This window comes from Maniola hyperantus, chromosome 2 (assembly GCF_902806685.2).
Source record: "Maniola hyperantus chromosome 2, iAphHyp1.2, whole genome shotgun sequence".
NCBI lineage: Eukaryota > Metazoa > Arthropoda > Insecta > Lepidoptera > Nymphalidae > Maniola > Maniola hyperantus.
Window position 1 is genome coordinate 8,103,915 of NC_048537.1, and position 21,133 is coordinate 8,125,047.

The 21,133-nt window shown below is 34.2% G+C and overlaps 1 protein-coding gene across 16 annotated transcripts; it reads left to right on the forward strand.

Annotated features, from left to right (window-relative positions):
- The first annotated feature begins 365 nt into the window (after nt 1-365).
- Hsf (Heat shock factor) lies at nt 366-13,273 on the forward strand. Of its 16 annotated transcripts, XR_011237608.1 has the most exons (12): nt 367-621; nt 2,039-2,497; nt 3,809-4,012; nt 4,385-4,583; nt 4,917-5,490; nt 6,115-6,189; nt 6,770-6,875; nt 7,948-7,992; nt 9,304-9,379; nt 10,607-10,687; nt 12,816-13,067; nt 13,178-13,273. XR_011237608.1 is itself a non-coding variant. In XM_069503463.1 (11 exons), exons 1-11 carry the CDS (start codon nt 517-519, stop codon nt 12,986-12,988), a joined length of 2,097 nt encoding a protein of 698 aa, XP_069359564.1. In that variant the 5' UTR covers nt 367-516; the 3' UTR covers nt 12,989-13,273. The 16 variants fall into 16 exon arrangements, 14 of the variants coding, with proteins under 14 accessions (XP_069359586.1, XP_034835694.1, XP_069359564.1 ...); XM_069503463.1 differs by having other exon boundaries at nt 12,816-13,273; XM_034979777.2 differs by having other exon boundaries at nt 10,607-10,684; nt 12,816-13,273.
- The last annotated feature ends 7,860 nt before the right edge of the window (nt 13,274-21,133 follow it).

Below are 21,133 nucleotides of genomic sequence, written 5' to 3' on the forward strand. Positions count from 1 at the left end.
GAATATATTGGCACCATTGCAAATCACACAATAATAAGCCCTAAAATCTAAAGAATAAAGCAAACAAAGCAATGGTGCCAAAATATTCTCACGCGTCAAGTTACGATGAACGAACAATAGTGAAAAATGGAAAACTGACCACCTATGGTCCAACTTTATTACTTTTAAACCGTTCGCCGTCGAGTTTATTGCCCGACGTGATTCTAAAGTTACCCGTCATTACTATCTTTAATACATTCTGAACGCATCACAAAGCAATGACATTTTCGTGGAACGCGAACGCATATTATTGTGATTTGGTACGGTTGGTGTACTGTTCTATATACAAATTAAAACTTGTTTATGTGTGCTATTTACTTCGATATTGACTTGACTATATAATATATTTGTGAATGTGTTAGTAAATTAAATGGCGACTTGTGAATAGAGACGTATTTCAACAAAATATCGTTTTAAGTGATTTACAGAACATTTAAATAAATACGGTGCATAAAATATTACACTGAATAATCTAAAATGCGTTCAGTGGTGGAAATTGGGGCTAGTGTCCCAGCCTTTTTGGGAAAATTATGGAAATTGGTTAATGATTCAGAGACCAATCATTTGATATCATGGAGCCCTGTGAGTGTTTAGTGTAGATTTATTTGAAAAATTTCTCTGTTCCTCGGTGGTAGCTAATAAATGGTTCACCTTGATTGCAATATATTGTCCAATATTACATTGGAAAGTCGGTAAAAACAAGCAGACCAGTCTGCAGCAGCTGACAGTTCGTCATTGAGAATTCAATAAATAAATAGTTAAACATGTCACGTTTTATACCATGCTCTTAGATTATTACAAGATACTTTGTATAAACCTCTAACTTTCACTATGAAGTACCTAATAATGCAATGTAGGTAGGTTGATCAAAGGTAGATCATTGATCAACATTTTCATGATTTTTTGCTATTAGTAAACAGTACTTTTCCATTACGTTTCAGAACTACTTTTGGTAGGTATACTTAGTTAATTTATTTAAAAAACCACCCAAAATTGCTATTAAGTATTTAAAACAGCATCTATCAACTTAAGTTCATGTTAATCATAATAATTCCATTATTGATTTTTAATAGCCCATCTGGTGCTGTGGCCAACAAATCTACCATTATAGTTACTGTAAGATCAGGGTTGACACAGATTGCAGTTTTTTAAGTCTTCCAGTAATATTTGACTGATTCCACATAAGTCGCATAATGCTTGGCAAAAAAACCTTTCCTAAAATAAATAGAACTAAAGTTCTGCATAGTTTTAAATGTTTAGTAACTATTAGCAGTGGCACTAATAAGAGGTAAAATCTGTCTTACTTATAATTTTGAGATCTGGCACCCTGGTAGTCCAAGTCCAAGACCATTAGATGTAAACAAGACAATATCATGCTTACTGTACGAAGCAAACAAGTGTGCGATATAATAATTTTATAGAACATGTAGTCTAGCGCAGCCAGTGGTCATGGATTACTAATGTTGAGATCCCTTAACCTGTCAATTTAGTTTAGAAATTGTATGCCACCAAATCAGAATAAGCACAAACACATTTTTGCTGTATGCCAAATCTTAACGCATGTGAAATATGTCTTATTACAATACTTAAGACTTTGCAAAATGTGTATCAGCCTTAAGTCATATAATATCTTTGATTAGGTATTGACTATTGAATGCAAAAATCAATAACTTACATGCATTAGGTCTTTGAATGAACTTGTAATTTCTTACATGTTGTTTCCATTACAAAGTAAAAGTAGGACAGTCAATGTTGTATATTGTAAAGAAATACTTAAGTAGAAACTATGATAAAAACCCTTTCATAATACACAAGAAATTTGTTTCATCAAAACAAATAGAAATGTTACAGGGCATTTTTTTACTTCAATAAAAAACACTTATTCACTTCTTTATTCAGGGTTTGTGATGCCTGAGCAATTAGTACCTACTATACTACATTAAATAATAATATGCTAACTAAGAACCATAAAATTAATACAATATGACATACATTCTAGGGTGGGAAAACTTTTGTTATAAAGAATCAAGCAGACTTTGCCAGAGAACTGTTACCACTTTATTACAAACACAACAATATGGCCAGCTTTATTAGGCAGTTGAATATGTACGGATTTCATAAAATAACATCTGTTGAAAATGGTGGCTTAAGATATGAAAAAGATGAGATTGAATTTTGCCATCCATGCTTCATGCGAGGCCATGCCTATCTATTGGAGCATATTAAAAGAAAGATTGCAAATCCCAAGTCACTTGTAGCAAGCAATGAAAGTGGTGAGAAAATCCTCCTAAAGCCTGAGCTAATGAACAAAGTATTAGCAGATGTAAAGCAAATGAAAGGCAAACAAGAGAGCCTCGATGCTAAGTTTAGTGCAATGAAGCAGGAAAATGAAGCACTATGGAGAGAGGTTGCTATTTTACGACAAAAACATATCAAGCAACAGCAAATTGTAAACAATGTAAGCATCATTTATTATATTAATATCCTAATAGCCTAAATAGATACTTAATACATGAGAGGTTTAGACAGAATCCATCTAGTCACAGGAGCAATTTGGAAACATAATTATTATACTGACCGGCAGAAGTTGCTAAAACAAACTTTAATTATTTTGTAGTGGGAATTAAATTTTGTTTGCTTGTTTGTTTGTTACAAAAATAACGCCAGCTTGAACAGGGTTTCACTTCACTGTATGTATTTATGTTATGCTAATTATTATAAATGCCAAAGTGTGTCTTATCAGCTATCTATTATGTTTGTTACCTTTTTACAAATCAATGCTAAATTCTAAACTGATCTTGTCGTTTGCCACAATAGCTTTCATACTGGAGACAGATAATTTAGGATATGGAGGAGAAATAGCAATCTCAGATTAAGGGGACATGATATGAAGCAATATCAATTGCCATCGTCAAATCCATTAACACACTTTCTGACCAACAGAGTTGTTCACATATGGAATAAATTGCCTAAGGATGTGGTTATGTCAAGTTCTGTTAACCAGTTCAAGAATAGATTAGACAAACATTTGGAAAACTCGAAGCACTTCTGATATAGATGCATCAGCGAAAGTTGCTTAGTCTATTAAAAATAATAATAATACTTTAAAAAGTATTAGTATTTTAATAAGTATGGGATAAATTCCATAAAATGAAGGAGGTTCTCATGGGATTTTAAAAAACCTAAATCCATGCAGATGAAGTTGCAGACATCAGCTAATCTATAAAATATGAAAGGAAAAATTACTTTTGATTGACAATTGAATCTGCAGCTAGAACTGCCAAGTCTAGAACCTTGAGAATTTGCATACCTATGTAGGTTTTTTTTATAATGTAGAGTGTAGACCTGCCCACTAGAAAAGTATTTTCAGATATTCCAGAAAAGGATGTTTAGCAAACATAAATCTATCTATTACTATAACATTGAAAACTCGATATAACATATTCCAAAAGATTGATCAGTTTATTTTGTTTTCATTATAGAGAGAGTATAAAGTATTGGTTTAAATTAAAGATGAACTAACCACACTAATATTAACGTTATATGGAAGCGTAAATGTTGAACATTTGTGGACCCTTGATTTGTCCAATTGCAAATAGAAGAGATACAGAGAGAAAAGAATGTTTTGTGGAAGATTTGTTAGATTTAACATTAATTTGACTAAAATTGCCTAAGTTTTCTTTCTGCCAGTTTTCTGAAGAAAATCATATTTACACTAGAATAAACATTGGTTGTGAGTTGTAACTACACAAAAAATTGTTCATTTCAGCTAATACAATTCTTGATGTCCCTCGTGCAACCAACAAGAGCTCCCAACTCAAGCGGCAACAACGTAGGAGTTAAACGGCCATATCAATTGATGATAAACAATGCTGCCCACAACTCTGCAAATGAAAGCGGGTACCAGGGCAAGCTGAAGAATATAAAACTAGACAAAGATGCCTTGTTGGAAGAATTAGCAGAAGATAATCTGGTTTGTTATATTTAATTTGTGGTTAAAACACAAAAAAAAACTTTAAAACGTGTTTATAAGTCACAATAAATGGAGATGGTGCTGTCTATTATTAACTTGCAGTGTTGCACATAAAAGTGATATTATTATGTATGATGGTACGGATCTCTTCGTGCGCTAGTCCGTCTCGCGCTTGACCTGTTTTTTCTATTCTAACTGGGTACTTTGTTGACGTGTTCTTTAGTCAGTTCAACTCGCGCTTGACCGGTTTTTTCTATTCTAACTTTGTTAGGGTGCTTTGTTCATTCTTTAGTCAGCACTTATACATACTATTCAGTATTAAATCCTTTGATAGTAAAATGTAAAAAGTTAAATGATATTTGTAACTATTAGGAGGACGGACCAACCATCCATGAGCTTGCACATGATGACATTTTACACAATGATGCATCCCAGGATTCGCTGGATCCGTCTAGATATGTGTATATATCGGTGCTGGATTCTGACAACAATCAAACATCAAACTCTCGCAAAAATACTGATCCAGAACAATATCATGTCACAATGGAGGATGGTGATGATACAGAAACAGGTATGTCACATTTACATTGGTATTTTAAACAACGTACCAACGAGTTACAACCTAACCTAACCTAGTAATAACCTAGTTACCAGGTTTCCATTTGGATCAGTTTAAGAAAATATCTTGAGTCAGATCCGGTTTATTTAGGAACACATGGAAGCCCTAACTTACCTGTACAAGCTTATACTGCAAAGTCTGTTTTTTATTCGTATTTTAAATTCATATTTTTGGACTAGTGTATATACTGGGCACCACAGAACTAAAATCCTAGTTCCGTTGAATATTAACTGTTAAGCTTTTTAATTTTAAAGCCCTTAGATCACAACAAATTATCGTTTTCAGCAAACAATACAAACTGCTACATGAGGATACCTGACACCCCACCTATAGTGACATCCCCATCTCCTACATTGACTTCACAATCACCAGTACGCAACCCATCTATAGAACAGCTGATGAACAATGTTAACACATCCCCCGGTACATCCAAATCAAAGACGAGAAGCAGTGGACAGAAAATTGTATCAGGGAGTGCAAAGGGCTTACTCTCACCGAGCAGTTTCCATTTAATACAACCTTCAGCTGACTTCAAGCTCCCTGCTGAGATATTTGCAAGTGACGACTCAGTTAGCGACGCAGGTGTCAATACAGCGGACGAAATAAACACCCTTTTAGAAAACATACACAGCGAACAAATCACTAAAGATAAAATGTTTGGAGGCATTAATATTAAGGTAGAGAATAACGGCAAAACAAATAGTAAACTTGCTAAGAAAGCCAAGAAAAATATGGAAGAAAACACATGCACCTTAAACCTAGCAGATATTAAGACAGAACTGCAAGATGATCTGGATTGGAGCAATATGTCATTGGCTACCTTGAACAATAACGCCAGTGTCAATAGGTTACAGGCTATGTGAGTACAATAGATATACTTTATTAGCCAACCTTTTTTTGTTTTAGTATTGTTATATCTGTTATTTCGCTATATGTATATACTTTTTAAATAATATTACGATTGCATACAATTTGAAATACCCTTCTGGCATTTATCTTCCTTACCTTAAAAGCAAAAGTAAAACCATAGGCTGCAAGAATCACTTATTCAAAAGGTAACCACCTATTAATTACATAGTAGGTACAGTACGCGGCAGAAAGTAATGGAAATGGCCGATAAACATTCATTTAATGGTCAAAATTCATTCAATGGTCATTCTAATGAGAATGGCATTTCGGCTTTGTAGAGCGTTGTCTCTGTCACTGATACCTATTTGACGTTTAGTCGGTCTCAGCGACAGATACAATGCTCTACAAATCTCCTTCTAAAGGCTGATGTACATTACTTTCTGCTGCATACTGTAACTTCTTGATACAACTAAATAGTAACTCTTTGAAATTTTGTTTGCAGTACTTTCTTTTAAAGTTTGTAGTCAAGTGCAACTCTAATGTAGTATTTAAAAAAATGGAGGAGAAGGAAGGTCAAGGAAAATGCGAATTGTCATGAACTATAATTTTGACATAATGTGATTTTGGTATTCAGGTGTAGGAGGGACAACATCAGTCAAAATCGGGAAGAATTTCCTTCCCACTTTGGATCAAATTTACACAACAACAAGTATGTTAAGTAAAATATTCATACTGATATTATAAATGAAATGCGAAAGGATGCTTGTCTGTTTATCTGTCTGTTACCTTTGTCCTTTTCACAACTGACTTTGATGACAGAGATAGTTTGCATCCTCAGATCGATGTAGGTTACTTTTATCCCAGAAAATTAAAGTTGTATGATTTATAATCCAAGTGGGTGAGTCGCGAGCATCATCTAGTTCAGTATAATTTGCAGCTCAAGTAGCCTACTACAAATATATTTTATTAGAAGTATATGAGATTAACATTCTTTCTTAAAATAGACTTTGTTACTTCAATGATATTAAGAATGTTGCTATACATTTTGATAAATGTCTTTAATAGCCAGCTGCTTTTTTCTTCCCTAATTCTCTGGTAAAGTCAGGATGTTCATTACTATAGAATGAAAGTTAAATCGGAGCAGTCTTATTTGATAAAGAAGTTTCAAAACTAAAGTTTCAAAATCGAAAGCTTCCATGTCGAAATATTTTTGCTGTGTCAAAGTACGCTTATAATCCATTTCTATTTTAATTATTGTACAAACCAGGCTAATGTAAATAAAATTCCAGGAATGACATTGACGATCATTTAGATACGATGCAAACAGATTTGGATTCACTCAGAGAGCTGCTCAGAAGCGACACCTACTCTCTGGACACCAACACGTTGCTAGGGGTGAGTACATGATGTAACATGACAAGATCGATAGTGTACGGCGGGATATCTCTATATAGACTAGTATTATTTGATTATATAACAATAACAAAGTAATTTATTTATAATATCTGTTAATTATAGTGATGATGTACTTACATAACAAAAATAATAATTATGGTGCTATTTTATGAATCATAAAAATTAATTAAGAGGAAAAACTATGATTCTAAATATAGAATTTTAATTATTATTTTTCTCTAGCTACTATTGTGGTATTCTCAGCGCAATTTTGCCAATTATCGATTTAACGAACGCAATTGCGTGTCAAAAAGTCGCGGGCAGGCTAGTCTTGAACAAAATTGTACTCCAACCCGGTATATGTTGTCCTAGTCTCAACTTTGTAGGTACTAAGTATATAGATACTCATGTATTCGTGATTGTACGGGTTGGGTCTGTGTGAATGGAGCGCACAAGCTCATTTCTTCACTCACACATAAGTAGCAGCGTGTCGCGCACACAAGCGTAGTGCGATGTAAACAGTGGGCTGTTCGTGGTTATGTTGGTAGCGCAGACTAGCGCGGCTCGAAGTCACGTTGCAACCAACGTGTGGCGAACGCGTGCAGAGACCCGTGCCTCGGGCCGTCGCATTCCCTTCGAGCGGCTACGTAATAACGGGTTCTGAATTACAATAATCGAATACTATTACTATTTGCTACTGATTTCGTATAAGCCGTGCGTCACGGTTACTTGATAATTGACTGACTTGATATGACTCTTTTCATGCATACAATTATAAAACCGGATCGTCTATAATTTTATTCATGACTGGGTATGAATATGTCTATTCCATTCCAATAGAAAAGTTGAACTAAACTTACATAAATTTATTATAAACAGTATATCATTTAAAACGTTTGTCAGTTTATCTGTTTCCTGTTTTTTGTAACTCAAGCGTCATTGAGTACGATTTTTGTTTACGGCAATTATTTTGATAGTAAAGGTAAATCAAAAAAGAAGTTCGCTTTTGACGTGTTTCGGATGTCTGAATTATAAGAACTATGCAATAAATGTACTTCTGTATTGTCCTCAGATTGAACAAAGTGTAAGACCAGTTTCTCACCATACCAAAGACAATGTAATTAATTTAAAAGCTTTATCGGCACAATAATAATTAATAATCATTACCATAAAATATAATTTTTAACAATGAAATATACATGAATGTACAATATCTCTTGTCTAATCACGGTTAAAACACCTAAAAGAAAAAGAAGAATTAGATGTAATTTCTTATCGTTTTTTTTTGTCTATTCAAGTTTAATATATTTCGTTATAATATATAAAATATATATTACGAATCGCACAATAAACTATAGGTACCATATGTTATAATAGGATTTTCTTAACATACGTTTAAAAATATACTAAAATAATAATAATATATTAAGAAGAATTCGATGTAATTTTCTATCGAAATCTTGTCATATTTATCTTTATATTATTTGAATATTTTTCGTTATAAATTATTTTATTCAGCATAATATTATTATGAAGATATATTATGAAGTAAAAGTTCATTATAATATTAGGATTCTTAATACATAAATAAAGTTTATTTTATGTATTATGTAAGTAGTATGCCTTGGTGTATGTTATAAAAAATACTGCTTGCTACCTTGGATTCCGAGTTGTAGTCATGTTAAAATTTACGTAAGTAAATTACTTATTACATTACACATTTGAAGAATATAATATTTTTTAATCCCAGAGACTAAAATGACAGCTAGAAATGTGAAACTAATGATAAATGAAAATGATGATACCTGCTTAACAAAAGTAGTGTTGTCTCATGGTTCCGCTGTAGATTAAAACCGTTAATAAAATAGTATTTTGTGCATAACAAGTAAAATAAACATACGAAGTGTGTAATTGCGAAATCAAAAAGTAGCACTAATCACATATTATTTGTAAGACTAAGAATTAAGATTATATTAAGACTAATAATTAAGAAAGAAGAATAATTAACAACAAAAAAAAGGTAATTTTCCTAAGGAATTTTTCAATAGTATGTAATTCTCATAAATTGAGAATCAGCCCATACTTATTTCATTTGAAATTTTCAACACATTTTGTTGTCTCATACTCATCTGACAAGAACACCGACAAATATTTATCGGTAAGAATAGATTGCACCACATCACTATTAAAGAGCCGTAAAAAACAGGCAACCACGAAACGTTATGTTTGTCTCCGGGATTAAAAAATAGACTATAGTAATTTGCATAATATAATCTTGGCCAATAGAATTTTTTCAATATTTTGTAGTGGTTTACGGTTTTAAAGAAGAACATCTATTTCCACTTTTGCCCTTATCATTGATGCGACATTCTGTATATTTGATTTTTTCCCAATTGATTGATCAAGGCAACTTTTTTGTATTTTACAGCTTTTCGGATCAGACGATCCATTCTATGGGCTTACTTACAATACCTCGGACGAGCGGGCTAAGACTAGCAACAATGGTAAGTTAATATAACGTTTTTTTAAATCAAATAAACACACCGCAAAAATTGAAAAGACTTGAAAGATCTGATGAAGCGGAGACGAAGGGGTAGTGGCTTTAAGTTTTTTTTAATTTATGTGAAATATCCTTATTTTTAATTTAAAGCTACTTATGTGTAATTAATTAATAAGTTTGAGGAACTGGCGAAAAAACGGTGTTGTTATACTTTTGATCAAAATACTTTTTTTTGTTTAATCCGGACGTTTTTGGCCCACTAAATACAAACCTGAATTCATTTATGAGTAAAATAACCTAAAATTGCACTAAATAAAATATAAACTTAAATTAATTTCCAAGCAATTCAGCCTAAACTGAGTACAAAATTTGTGGTTTCGATTAAAACGGTACTTTTGGAGTAAAGTTTAAAGCTTTCTTTCAGTTTTTTTTGCTCCTTTAAAAATTTATTTCGTGCAATCACACCGTTTTGTTCGTCACCTCCACAATTAATATTTTTCAATAAAAGTTATACGACCAAAAATTTCGGTATCACAAGGTCCCAGAAAAAACACATGGCCTCGGGCGGTGGATCGAGACGGCTCTAGATTATAACCTGTACCAGTGTCCTGAGTTTTTTACGTTTATGTTAATTGTAGATACAACAAAACAGTATCCGATGATTGATTTTGATTGGCTGATCGGTAGCAGCGATACAACGCCAGCGAACTAACTACCTCATCTCCTCAAACGGAAAACGCTGGTCCGCTGCATTCCAAATATCGTTTCGGACTTTATTTTTTGGTAATGGGTGAATATAATACCTGGTTACGGACTACGATAGGGATCAGGGTACCAGATATGATTCTTTTCGTTCTGCAACTTGTTTCATGAATACGGAAACCTACCAAAAACCGTCGAATCAAATCTGTTACGTCGTCTGATCATCGAATCAAATCTGTTACGTCGTCTGTGCATAAGTTAGGGTATATTGTATATTAGGAATTTTAGGTTACGAATTGTCGTATACTTCTTGCTATTCACGAGCGCGCGGGACCTTTATTAATTGTGATTACGTCGTATAATACATTGCGTAAGTGTGCGTGCCTGTCGCACCAATCACTAGCGAGCAAATGCACACATTTCCTTTACTTACAAGCTAATCACAAGCATGAGCCGTGCGTACTCGTGAAATGCAAGAACTATAAGTGTATGGAATCGTTGTGTAATTGTTTCATTGTTAATTTTAAAGCAAAGAAGTTGAAAAGTGAGATTTCGAATGTAAGCGGCGACGAAATTCGCAACCAAAGCCCGTTTAGCGAAGAAGATGGTGGTAATTTTAATATGTTGTCGTAGTGGTTATAGATTCCGTAGATAATTAGTAATAACTAGCTGATGCCCGTGACTTCGTCCGCGTGGATTTACATTTTTCAAAATCCCGCGGGAACTCTTTGATTTTCCAGGATAAAAGTAGCCTATGTGTTAATCCAGGGTATAATCTATCTTTATTCCAAATTTCATCCAAATCCGTTCAGCCGTTTTTGCGTGATTGAGTAACAAACATACAAACATCCACACTTTCACATTTATTAGTAGGATATTAGGATTAGGATTATATGCACGAATACAGTAGATTTTTATTATTATAATATAATCTTTAGCTTTATTTTATGTATATTGCATATTGTATTTAGATACATTAGTAGATTTTAAGAGCTAAGTTAGCTTTTTTCAGGGTCCAAAGGTTTAGAATTATTTTGAGTTTATATATTTCTATAACATGCTATTGAATTGAAACATACTAGTTGTGAAATTTTATTATTAGATAAATGAACAAAGCGCAAAATTTGGAAAAAATACAAAATGCGCCACTATGACAAATAATATTATGTTTTCCCTCAGACCTCTTATGCTTTACCTATATTTTTTTGCAATATTGTATCTAAATTTTTAACGAATTGAGGGATGCTACACTATCAATAAATACCTTCTCGTGATTCTGGTATTTATTTATTTTTTAATCTTTTTGTACATAATACTTCTTATAAGTAGGTAATGAAATAAGTGGACAAAGGTGAAGCTTATCTCTCTAATAGTAATACTGGTATTGTAGGATTTTAGGAACATCCAGAATCCAGATTGCCAATATTTTTGCGACACTGTCAATACTATCAATATCGCGTATAATTTTTTTTTATTGATAGTGTGGTAGCTCCCATTATTATATTATGTACCCTATGTAGAATATAATTATCACTATTTAAATTGTAAGCACTAAATGCTTAAGGTCATACTACATGACCGATTAAAGAGACATTAGCATATTTTAGATTAATTTGAAGGTTATATATTTTTTAAGAGTTTTGGCATTTGAGTTAGCTCTCTTATGCGGGCGCTATGTGATACATAAATCCTGTAATCAGTTTATTTTAATGCACTATATTTTATAGTTTTAAACAATGCTATAGCATTTTACTGCATGAAAATGCGTTAGCTTGTATTTTGGTTTAATTGAAAGTTATTTTGAGCATAATAATATAAACGTATCAAGTACATTCATAGGGACATTCACAGTACCTAGTATTTTTAGAGACAATAAATAGGTACTATAATTTTGATTCAAATTTTTCAGTCAATGGTTTTTTTACTTTCTGGTTAAAAACTGGCTCCAAGGTACTCCTTAATCTCGATTGCTGCACTTTTTTCAAGTAATAATATATACTTTATAACATTTGTTACTTTTTACGGGTAAAATATTATCATTTATTATTTCTCAACTAATTTGGAAGTGATCTATGTAGCTAACAATAATATATATAATTGTATGACATGAAATAACAGATTACTAGTATACCTATTAATTATTTTGTTTTTAAGTACTGTTGCCAATGTATTTTATCGCTTTGATTTTATCTATTATTTTGATGATATTCCGTAGTTTGTATACAATCGTGCATAATATGCGTGATCCTCCCAGATTTATTTATCATCGATAGATTAAGTTCAAAATTTTGTATGATTTTTAACTTAGTCTTCGAATGGATACCTATATCAAGCAATATTGGTATCAATAAAGATAAACAAAACCTAATTATTATTTAACTTAAGTAAAATCTGCCGCTTTTTACATCAATGAAAAAAGGACAAAAATATAAGTCAAATAAGGTAATATTAAGAGGTACGCGTATGAGGGGGGGGGGGGGGGGCCCCCCCCCTATTGGCATCTCGACCTGTCGCGTACTATACACAGGATAATATTATGTCCAAGCAGTTAGTTATTATTCTTATACAAGACCTAAATTCTTGCCCTTTTTTTAGAGAATTAGAAAGAAATAGACTCATTGAACTTTAATTGGTGTTAGTTTTGATATTTACGAATCAACACCACAGTTATATTTGAGATAATGTAGTTCGAGGCCTGCAGCTGTCTATTAATAATTTTTTTCTTGGGTAACTTTCAGCTGAAGGGAATCAGCTTATATCGTATACAGGGAATATTCCAGACTTTGGGGATATAAGTATGCCCGACCTGGACGGCGAGAATTCCCAGGAGGAGTGCATGTCGCCGAGTAGCTCTGTGCTCAACACGCCGCAGGTGACGCTCAGCTCGCCCGCCTATCCCGCGCGTCCTTGAGCGGTGAGCGGGTGAACCACCGGGAACGACGGGAGGCGGCCTTTCACTCGTACACTGATTACAAAACAACTAGTCCAATCTGTTGTTGCAACATGCTTTGCGCAAGTAGACTATAGTTGGGCCATTATCAACGTGCGAACTGGATCATAAATCATTTTTATCATACATCGCACTTTTTAATGGCCCAACTATAGTTTGAATACACAAGCCCGACTGAGATCTGTTTTTGTACAATGCGCAGTCATACGCCTCGTGTTCAGATTGGACTACTTGTTACGCGCATAGCTCATAACTAGTAGGCTCCTGCGGTAGTCGAGTGGTGCTGGTGACAGTTATCCTAAGTTGACTGACGAATCACTGAGCTCTCGCATCACGTCATCACGCCCCTCCCGCATCGCTCCACTACAGCAGGAACCTACTCAGTTATGCGTTATGCCTGTAGGTGTGTTCACACCGAGCGCGACTACGGCATACAGTGACCGGTCTCTTGGCGGACCGAAGGGTACTCGAGAGAATTCCTACCGCGCGAGAGATGCGCGATTGGTCGTTCTGGCTCTTTTTCTGCGTTCCTCCAAATTTCTTCCACTACCAGGCATTTTGCTCAAGATGTTTGCCGGTCACTGTATCAGGCGGACTTTCCTCAGGGTGGTTCGGCTAATGCGTAAGCCAATATGCGTTTGAATAATCCTGAGGCAAAGTGCACTCATCGGGCTTTAGGCTCGCGAGGCTACTGTCCGATGTGGGAATGCCAAATAGAATTCACGTATTTATTTCTTTGTGAACTGATTAATTAGTTTGTATAGTGTATATTTCTTTTACTCGTATTTTAAAATTGTATTGTATCATCTACTAATCATGTTTTTAATAGTAGTATAGGATCCCGCTATAGAACGACCTTCACCGAGCTGGTTAATGGATGAAACGTATTTTATATTCAATTTAATATGTCAATAAATATATTGCATATGGGTTGCCTAAAAAATTTCAGTCCAGGATGATTAATTAATAATAAAAAAATTTTTTTTTTTAATCATTTCACAAATTCCATACCAATCGAAAGTAAGAACCCCATAGAATATGCAAACGTTAGGTCAATGAAATAATGTTTAGTTTCATTTAACTTTTATTCATTAACGCGGTGCAAGTTACTAGTATCGATTTACCTGTTTATACCTGCTTACCCGGGGAAAAAAACAACGTTTGCATATTCTATGGGCTTAATACTTTTGATTGCTATGGAATTTGTCAATTAAACAAACCGATGAAATGATTTAATTTTTTTTTTAAATTATTAATTACTCATATACTGGACTGAAATTTTTTAGGCAACCCATATGCAATATATTTATTGACATATTAAATTGAATATAAAATACGTTTCATCCATTAACCAGCTCGGTGAAGGTCGTTCTATAGCGGGATCTTAGACCATAGGCAAGTATTTCTGGTATACAAATTTAACTCTTCACGCGCCATTTTAACTTTTTGTGTCAAATTTCATGTCAAAAGTACGATTTCAGTCTTTATTTTAAAGGTGAACCGTACTTTTGACATGACAGTTTTGACCTGTAAAGTTAAAATGGCGCGTGAAAAGTCATTTTGTACGGACTATATAATTATTTCTATATTTCAAGCTTAGTTATCAAACGTGGACCGGTTCGATTACATGCGATTTAACTTTTATACCGATAAGAGTGGATACGCATTTAAAAATATATATGATTTTATATTCCATTACAACTACATAATAATTATGTAAAATAAATATAAATATATATACAATTATTGTACCTACCTTCTGAGAGATATTTCACTTGTGGTTTTATAGAGTTTTTATAGCCATTGATATAGGTATAATAGCTGTGTTTGCCGTTTTGGTGCCTTAGGCGCAACGCACACCGGCAGATCCGAGGCGCGGCGTCATTTTGATGACAACTCAAACTAAGCTTTATTTACTTTGGCATAATTCCTTACAAAATATTTCAGATACCATTTAACGGTACATTTGTCAAAGTATATAAAGCTGAATTTAGGTGGTTATCAAAAGGCAGACTCCACTCGACTCCGTCTGACTGCGTCAGCCCTTAATCTAAAACCTCACATTTTTGTACGATTCATACAATAGGTTATTTGACAGTATGCCAATTCTGTTGTACACAATCGCTAAACTAAAATGACAGGTCTCAATACAATACTATTCCTTGCATAATGCTCCCTGCAGATAAAGACAGCACTAGGATTAGATCTGTCAATTTAGTATTGCGTACAACAGAATGAGTCACAATATTCTATTAGTCTCGCATTGTCAGCCTAGTACAGTCAGCAAAGCTAGGATTGCACCCGTCCATTCTCGCTTGTACTATAGCGGGCGCAAACCTAGCTTTGTTGCTGACTGTACATTATGCATAGCAGCAATCTGTATGTACTTTGAAACAATTCTTGAATCGATTATTTTAGTGCCATCTAAACAAGTAGAAAGATTTCAACTCTTGTAAAACTTTTCGTTCGTTTGACTGTGAATTGGCAACCAGTAGGTATCTCAATTTTAACAACTTTACAGGATGAAGTAAAAATTTATTTTCTTCATCTAAATAGTGACTGTATACGCTTGCGGCTTGCCAGTGTAGATGAAGCCTCGCTAGTTAAGTGCTTTTCTTTTTGTTCCCAGCTACAGTTTGCAACAGGTCGAGATGGCAATCGGAGAGGTAACGCCCTGCACACCCGCACAGCCCCCGTGCTAACCCGGTGCGGACGAGCGCGGGTGACGTGCGGGTGTGCGGGGCGTCCCCCCCGCCTCATACCACGATTGCCATCTCAACCTGTCGCTGAGTACGAAATATTATAAAGTGAAATCGTCAAAATTTGAGATAGGACATGTTGCCAGTTTACAGTCAATATTATAGAGTAAGAGAAATATACTATTACTCTTCATTCATTCATTGACACCAGCACTCCAGCACTTTATTGACAAGGCCACTGAATGTGGCTGAAAATGGCATGGTCAAATCCAAAAGACTATAGTCATCGCAAAATCTCGCTGCCCGCGAGGCAATTACACTTTTGTTACTAAAACTTCTTTTGTTGTGAAGCAAACAACAAAAGTACCTACGAGTCTTTGCTACAAGTATAGTGATTGGTGCTTCGGCTCTTATTACGCTCTCTTGCCGTGGTAACCATTTAGATATTTTATAATTTATCTCCTGTGTATAAAATCTAGACAGCCCTTTATACAAAAAGCGAACCACAAGTACCTACCTTTTCACGGTTTTATTTTTGACATTGGTCCATACATGCAATAAATCATCAATTAATATTAATTGTGGTGCGCTAAAGAAATATTTTAACTGGTATTTAAATAAATGAAAAGTTAGGTAGATACTTCTATGGAGGAAATGTTATTTCAAAAGAAGAACAAATTCAGTTTAAATTAGACTTAGAATTATAATGGCGATCATATTATTTTGGCTGTCCACAATCTCTAAATTGACAGGTCGGAAAGTTATTGCTATCTCTTTCACAATACTTCCTGTGGAAAAGTATAGCACTATTTTGTGACATGTCAATTTAATTTAGAGATTATGTACAATCAATTAAGTATACCTACTAATAAAAAATAAACTTATATATTGGCTAATCTAACATTGTATGATCGATCTTCGTAAAACGCGTGATCTCCGTGAATATCTACAAAATATTAAAAAACAAAATTGTTATCAACAGATTGTAATTGAATAATTATTATTGATTGTTTTATACATCACAACAAATTTAAAATAAGGTTGATATTGGTACTGATTCTGATGGCAACTTAATTTTAGAGTATTCGCATGTTTTTTTCTTTCCAATGTAATAACTCATAAGAAAAGGACACTTTAACTTATTTAATTTAAAACTGTCAAACCTCTTGACTAGATGTCAGTCTTGAGCATAGTGTTTGAGCACTGAAAATTTAGTCTTTAATTTAAAATTAATTTTTGGCCTTTTTTAGCAATATTAAAAAAGAAAAGGATGCACTATACTCTAAATAAAGCTTAGAGAAAAACATCAGAATCGACGCCATGTGACTAATTTTGTTGTACTCAATCTCTACACTTAACAAAATTGCCAGATCTTAATCTAGTGCTCTCCTTTTCCACAGGGCGCATTGTGAAATGGATGGCAATAAATTGAGACCTGCCATTTTATTTAAGAGATTGTGCACAATTTACTTTTATTCTATTGTAAATGACTAGACTAAAATGAGGTTCTAAATATATTACTATTCCTTTTCATAATGCTCCCTGGTGAATAGGATAAACTAGATTTAGATCCGAAGTGTAGAAATTGTGTACAACAGAATTAGCTACATTGTATTAACTTAAGCATTTTAGATATAGGCTTGAATTACCTTTAGAATATTATTGTTATTGCCTACTTTTAGCAGTGCAGTGGATACCTAGCTCTGTATTAATTTGTTCTCAATGTTCATCAATATTAACAGTCAGTCCTTTTAGGAACTATTGCACTATAATTATATTACAAAATATATGCTTATCTGATATTCGTCAACGGTAAAATATAGTCTATGGTGCTAATTCGGTTGTATACAATCTTAAACTAAATTGACACATCGAAAAATTGTGCTATACTTTTCCGCAGAAAGCACTGTGAAAGGAATAGCACTAGATTTCGATCTGTCGTTTTAATTTAGTCGAGATAGTGTACAATCGTATAAGCACCAATGTTATAGTAGAGAATGTCAAAAACCGGCCAAGTGCGAGTCGGACTCGCGCACGAAGGATTCCGTACCATTATCTATAAAAATGAGCAAAAAAATCACATTTGTTGTGTTAAATATTTATTTTATTCTGTTTTTAGTATTTGTTATAGCAGCAACAGAAATACATCATCTGTGAAAATGTCAACTGTCTAACTATCTAACTATCACGGTTCATGAGATACAGCCTGGTGACAGACAGACGGACAGCGGAGTCTTAGGCTGAGATCTATAGAGCGCATTTTGACTTTGCTCAGACTTAGATTGAGTTAAACCAAGACACATTTATGTGAGAGATATAGCTCTGTCTCGTTTTAACTCTGTCTTAAGTCTAAGCTAAGTCAGAGTGCGCTCTATAGATCTCACCCTTACAGCCGCACTCGGAGTCGCTTAATCGTTACTTAAGGCATTAATTATTATGGATTAAAATGCCTTAAGTAACGATTAAGCGACTCTGAGTGCGGCTTTTAGTAATAGTGTCCCGTTTTACCCTTTGGGTACGGAACCCTAAAAAGATCCTCACACTGTTGCGCATGCAAGCTGGCGAACAAAACGCAATTACAATTCTGATCAAAATCCTTTTCTAAATTTTAATCAGGACCTTTTTTGGCCCACTGAATACGAATCTGAATTCATTTCCAAGCTAAACGGTTTAAAACTGAGTCCAATGTTCATTATTTCGATCAAAACGGTATAAATACAGTAAAGTTTCAACAGATTTCGTTCAGTTTCGTTTCGTTCATTACAATGGCGCCGATTTTGTTGTCTTTCTCTAAACTAAATTTAGAGTATCTCTAAATTAATTTTAAAACTGTGAAACTGCGTCTGTCCTTTTCATATTATATTAGTAGAAACAGGATGCGAATACTCTAAAATTTAGTTGTGCTCAGAATCAGTACCACTATTTGGTTCGCCAGCTTCTCATTTGATTCTGATATTGTATGAACGTTGAAAAGTATCTATTTTGTCAAGTTGTTAATAATCTGAATTTACATTTATGTTGTTATTATTGTGTGTACATAATAAATATAGTTTTATTTCTTTTAAGTAAATGTTTGTCGTTGTTTATAATATGACACTGTTTGAGTGGATACAATTATTTAAGATCAACTTAATATCCTGTGTGAATGAGTATAATACTTGTACGCTGCAAGTTGTAGGTGTGAAAATGCATTTTCAATTGAAGTAATGGATTTATTGTACCTATGTAATTCAAAACACATAGCCTATTTTTGTTTTATAACTCCCGCAAATTGCTGATACGCGTGACCGCCATTTTAGCGACGTCATCACTAGACTGAAGTTTCGAGCTGATGGTATATTTTTATTTCGGCTGACGTCAAAATGACGTCATTTCGATGTTAATGAGACATGGTTCCAGCGCAATAGCAATTTTGCGGGACTTATAGTATATATTGTCTCAGTGGATTGTTTTTTTAAATCATATTTTTTAGTAAAACTATAATTTGGCGCTGACTTGGTTGTACACAATTTGATTTATATGTTTAGCAGAATAGTTTATTTCATATTACTTTTAGCCCACTTTAATTTAATCAAGAGATTGTGGACAACCGAATTAGCACCAATCAAATCAAAAGAATTGGTTGCATTTAGACATTACTTTTTCGATAAATTATCATTGAGATTGTATGAAACCAGTGGTAGCTAACTGCCGCAATTTTTTGAAGTACCTCTACCCAATTCATCAGAATCGTGAAAGTTTAATTTTGGTTCTACAACTTACATTGTGGCTAGGTCTCTTGTACGCAATCTCTAAACTAAACTAAAATGAAAGATCTAAATATATTGCTATTCTTTCCATAATAATATATTCAGATATTATGGAAAGAATAGCAATGTATTTAGATCTTTCAATTTGATTTAGAGATTCGGTACAACATATTATTATCGTTATATTTTATGAAAAATTAATTAATGATGACTAATTTCATTTAACTCTTGACATTTTATTTTTTGTAAATATATTATAGTACCTAGATTTGGTTACTGCCTAAAAAGATTGTGTTTTATTGTAATTCCTTAACCTAACTACCTACCTACTATTTAATTTGAAATTCCGAAAGGTAGGTAGGCAACGTAGGCTTACGTCTTGTACACGATTGCCTGCGACCTCACCTATAGGTACCTAATTGATACTTAGCTCAGGCCGCGATTACACCGGTAAGTTTACCCACGTAAGTAGTATAGGTACGTAATTGACTGACAACTTTACTAAAGAGCTTGCGACACTGCCAAGCACATAGATTTGCTTTGCTTGATGCGTCCGTCAAGCAGCTTGATCAAGCAAACGGTACTTTTCTCATACATCGAACGCTGTCCGAACATCGCGTCAAGCAAAAATATAAAATGGGAATGGCATCAATCACGTAATATGCTTGACTCAAGCACAAAGAATTTGGATGTACTACTAATGCTCAAGCACCAAGCAAAAATCTACGTGCTTGACGTCAAGCCGCTTGACAGTCTCGGAAGCTTTTTAGGTAAATCTACTTATATATAAGTGTTTACATGTGGTTTTATCGTAAGGTAATCACGTAAGCTACTTGCGTAAGTAAAACTTACAGGTTGGTATATGCGCGGCCTTGTATTACGCGGTGGTACTGAAGCGATGATAGCAGTTGAGCACTAGGCTAAGCGTATCAGTGGAGCGGCCAATATCTAATCTATAAAAGAAAAAAAATCTGACTGACTGATCTATCAACGCACAGCTCAAACTACTGGACGGATCGGGCTGAGTTTTGGCATGCAGATAGCTATTATAACGTAGACATCCGCTAAGAAAGTGTTTTTGAAGATACGCCTAAGGGGGTAAAATAGGGGTTTGAATTTTATGCTGTCCATGCGGACGAAGTCGCGAGCATAAGCTAGTATCGTATATTTATTTAAAAAATGTTGGTAGTGAATTTCGAAGTGAAATGGAGAACAAACTTATTAGACCCATAATAAAACACAAGAGACCCTTGAAATTTAAAAATACCAATAGAATTGAGGAACATCAAGAACATCTTGAAATTCAAGAACACCTTGTTCAAACTACGAAGTTCTACCGAAATTATAATATATAATTATAATAGTGCCTGGCAAACAACTTAGGCCAGCAGCAGCGTAGTGGGGAAAAGTTGGCGAATCCGGGAAGCGCAAGTCAACCAATCGCGTGCACTCGCGCCGACTGATCAACCAATCGCGTGCACCCGCAATCGCCAGCCAATCGCGTCAATACTCAAGTTGTTTGCCGGGCACTGTACGAAATTCTGGCCGATTAGCTGTTACGCTAATCTTCAGGTAGGTATAATAACCGGGCGAATAAGTGGAACAATCCATGGGAGGTTAGGACGTCTAAAATAAGTAGAAAATATGAAGTCGGCAAA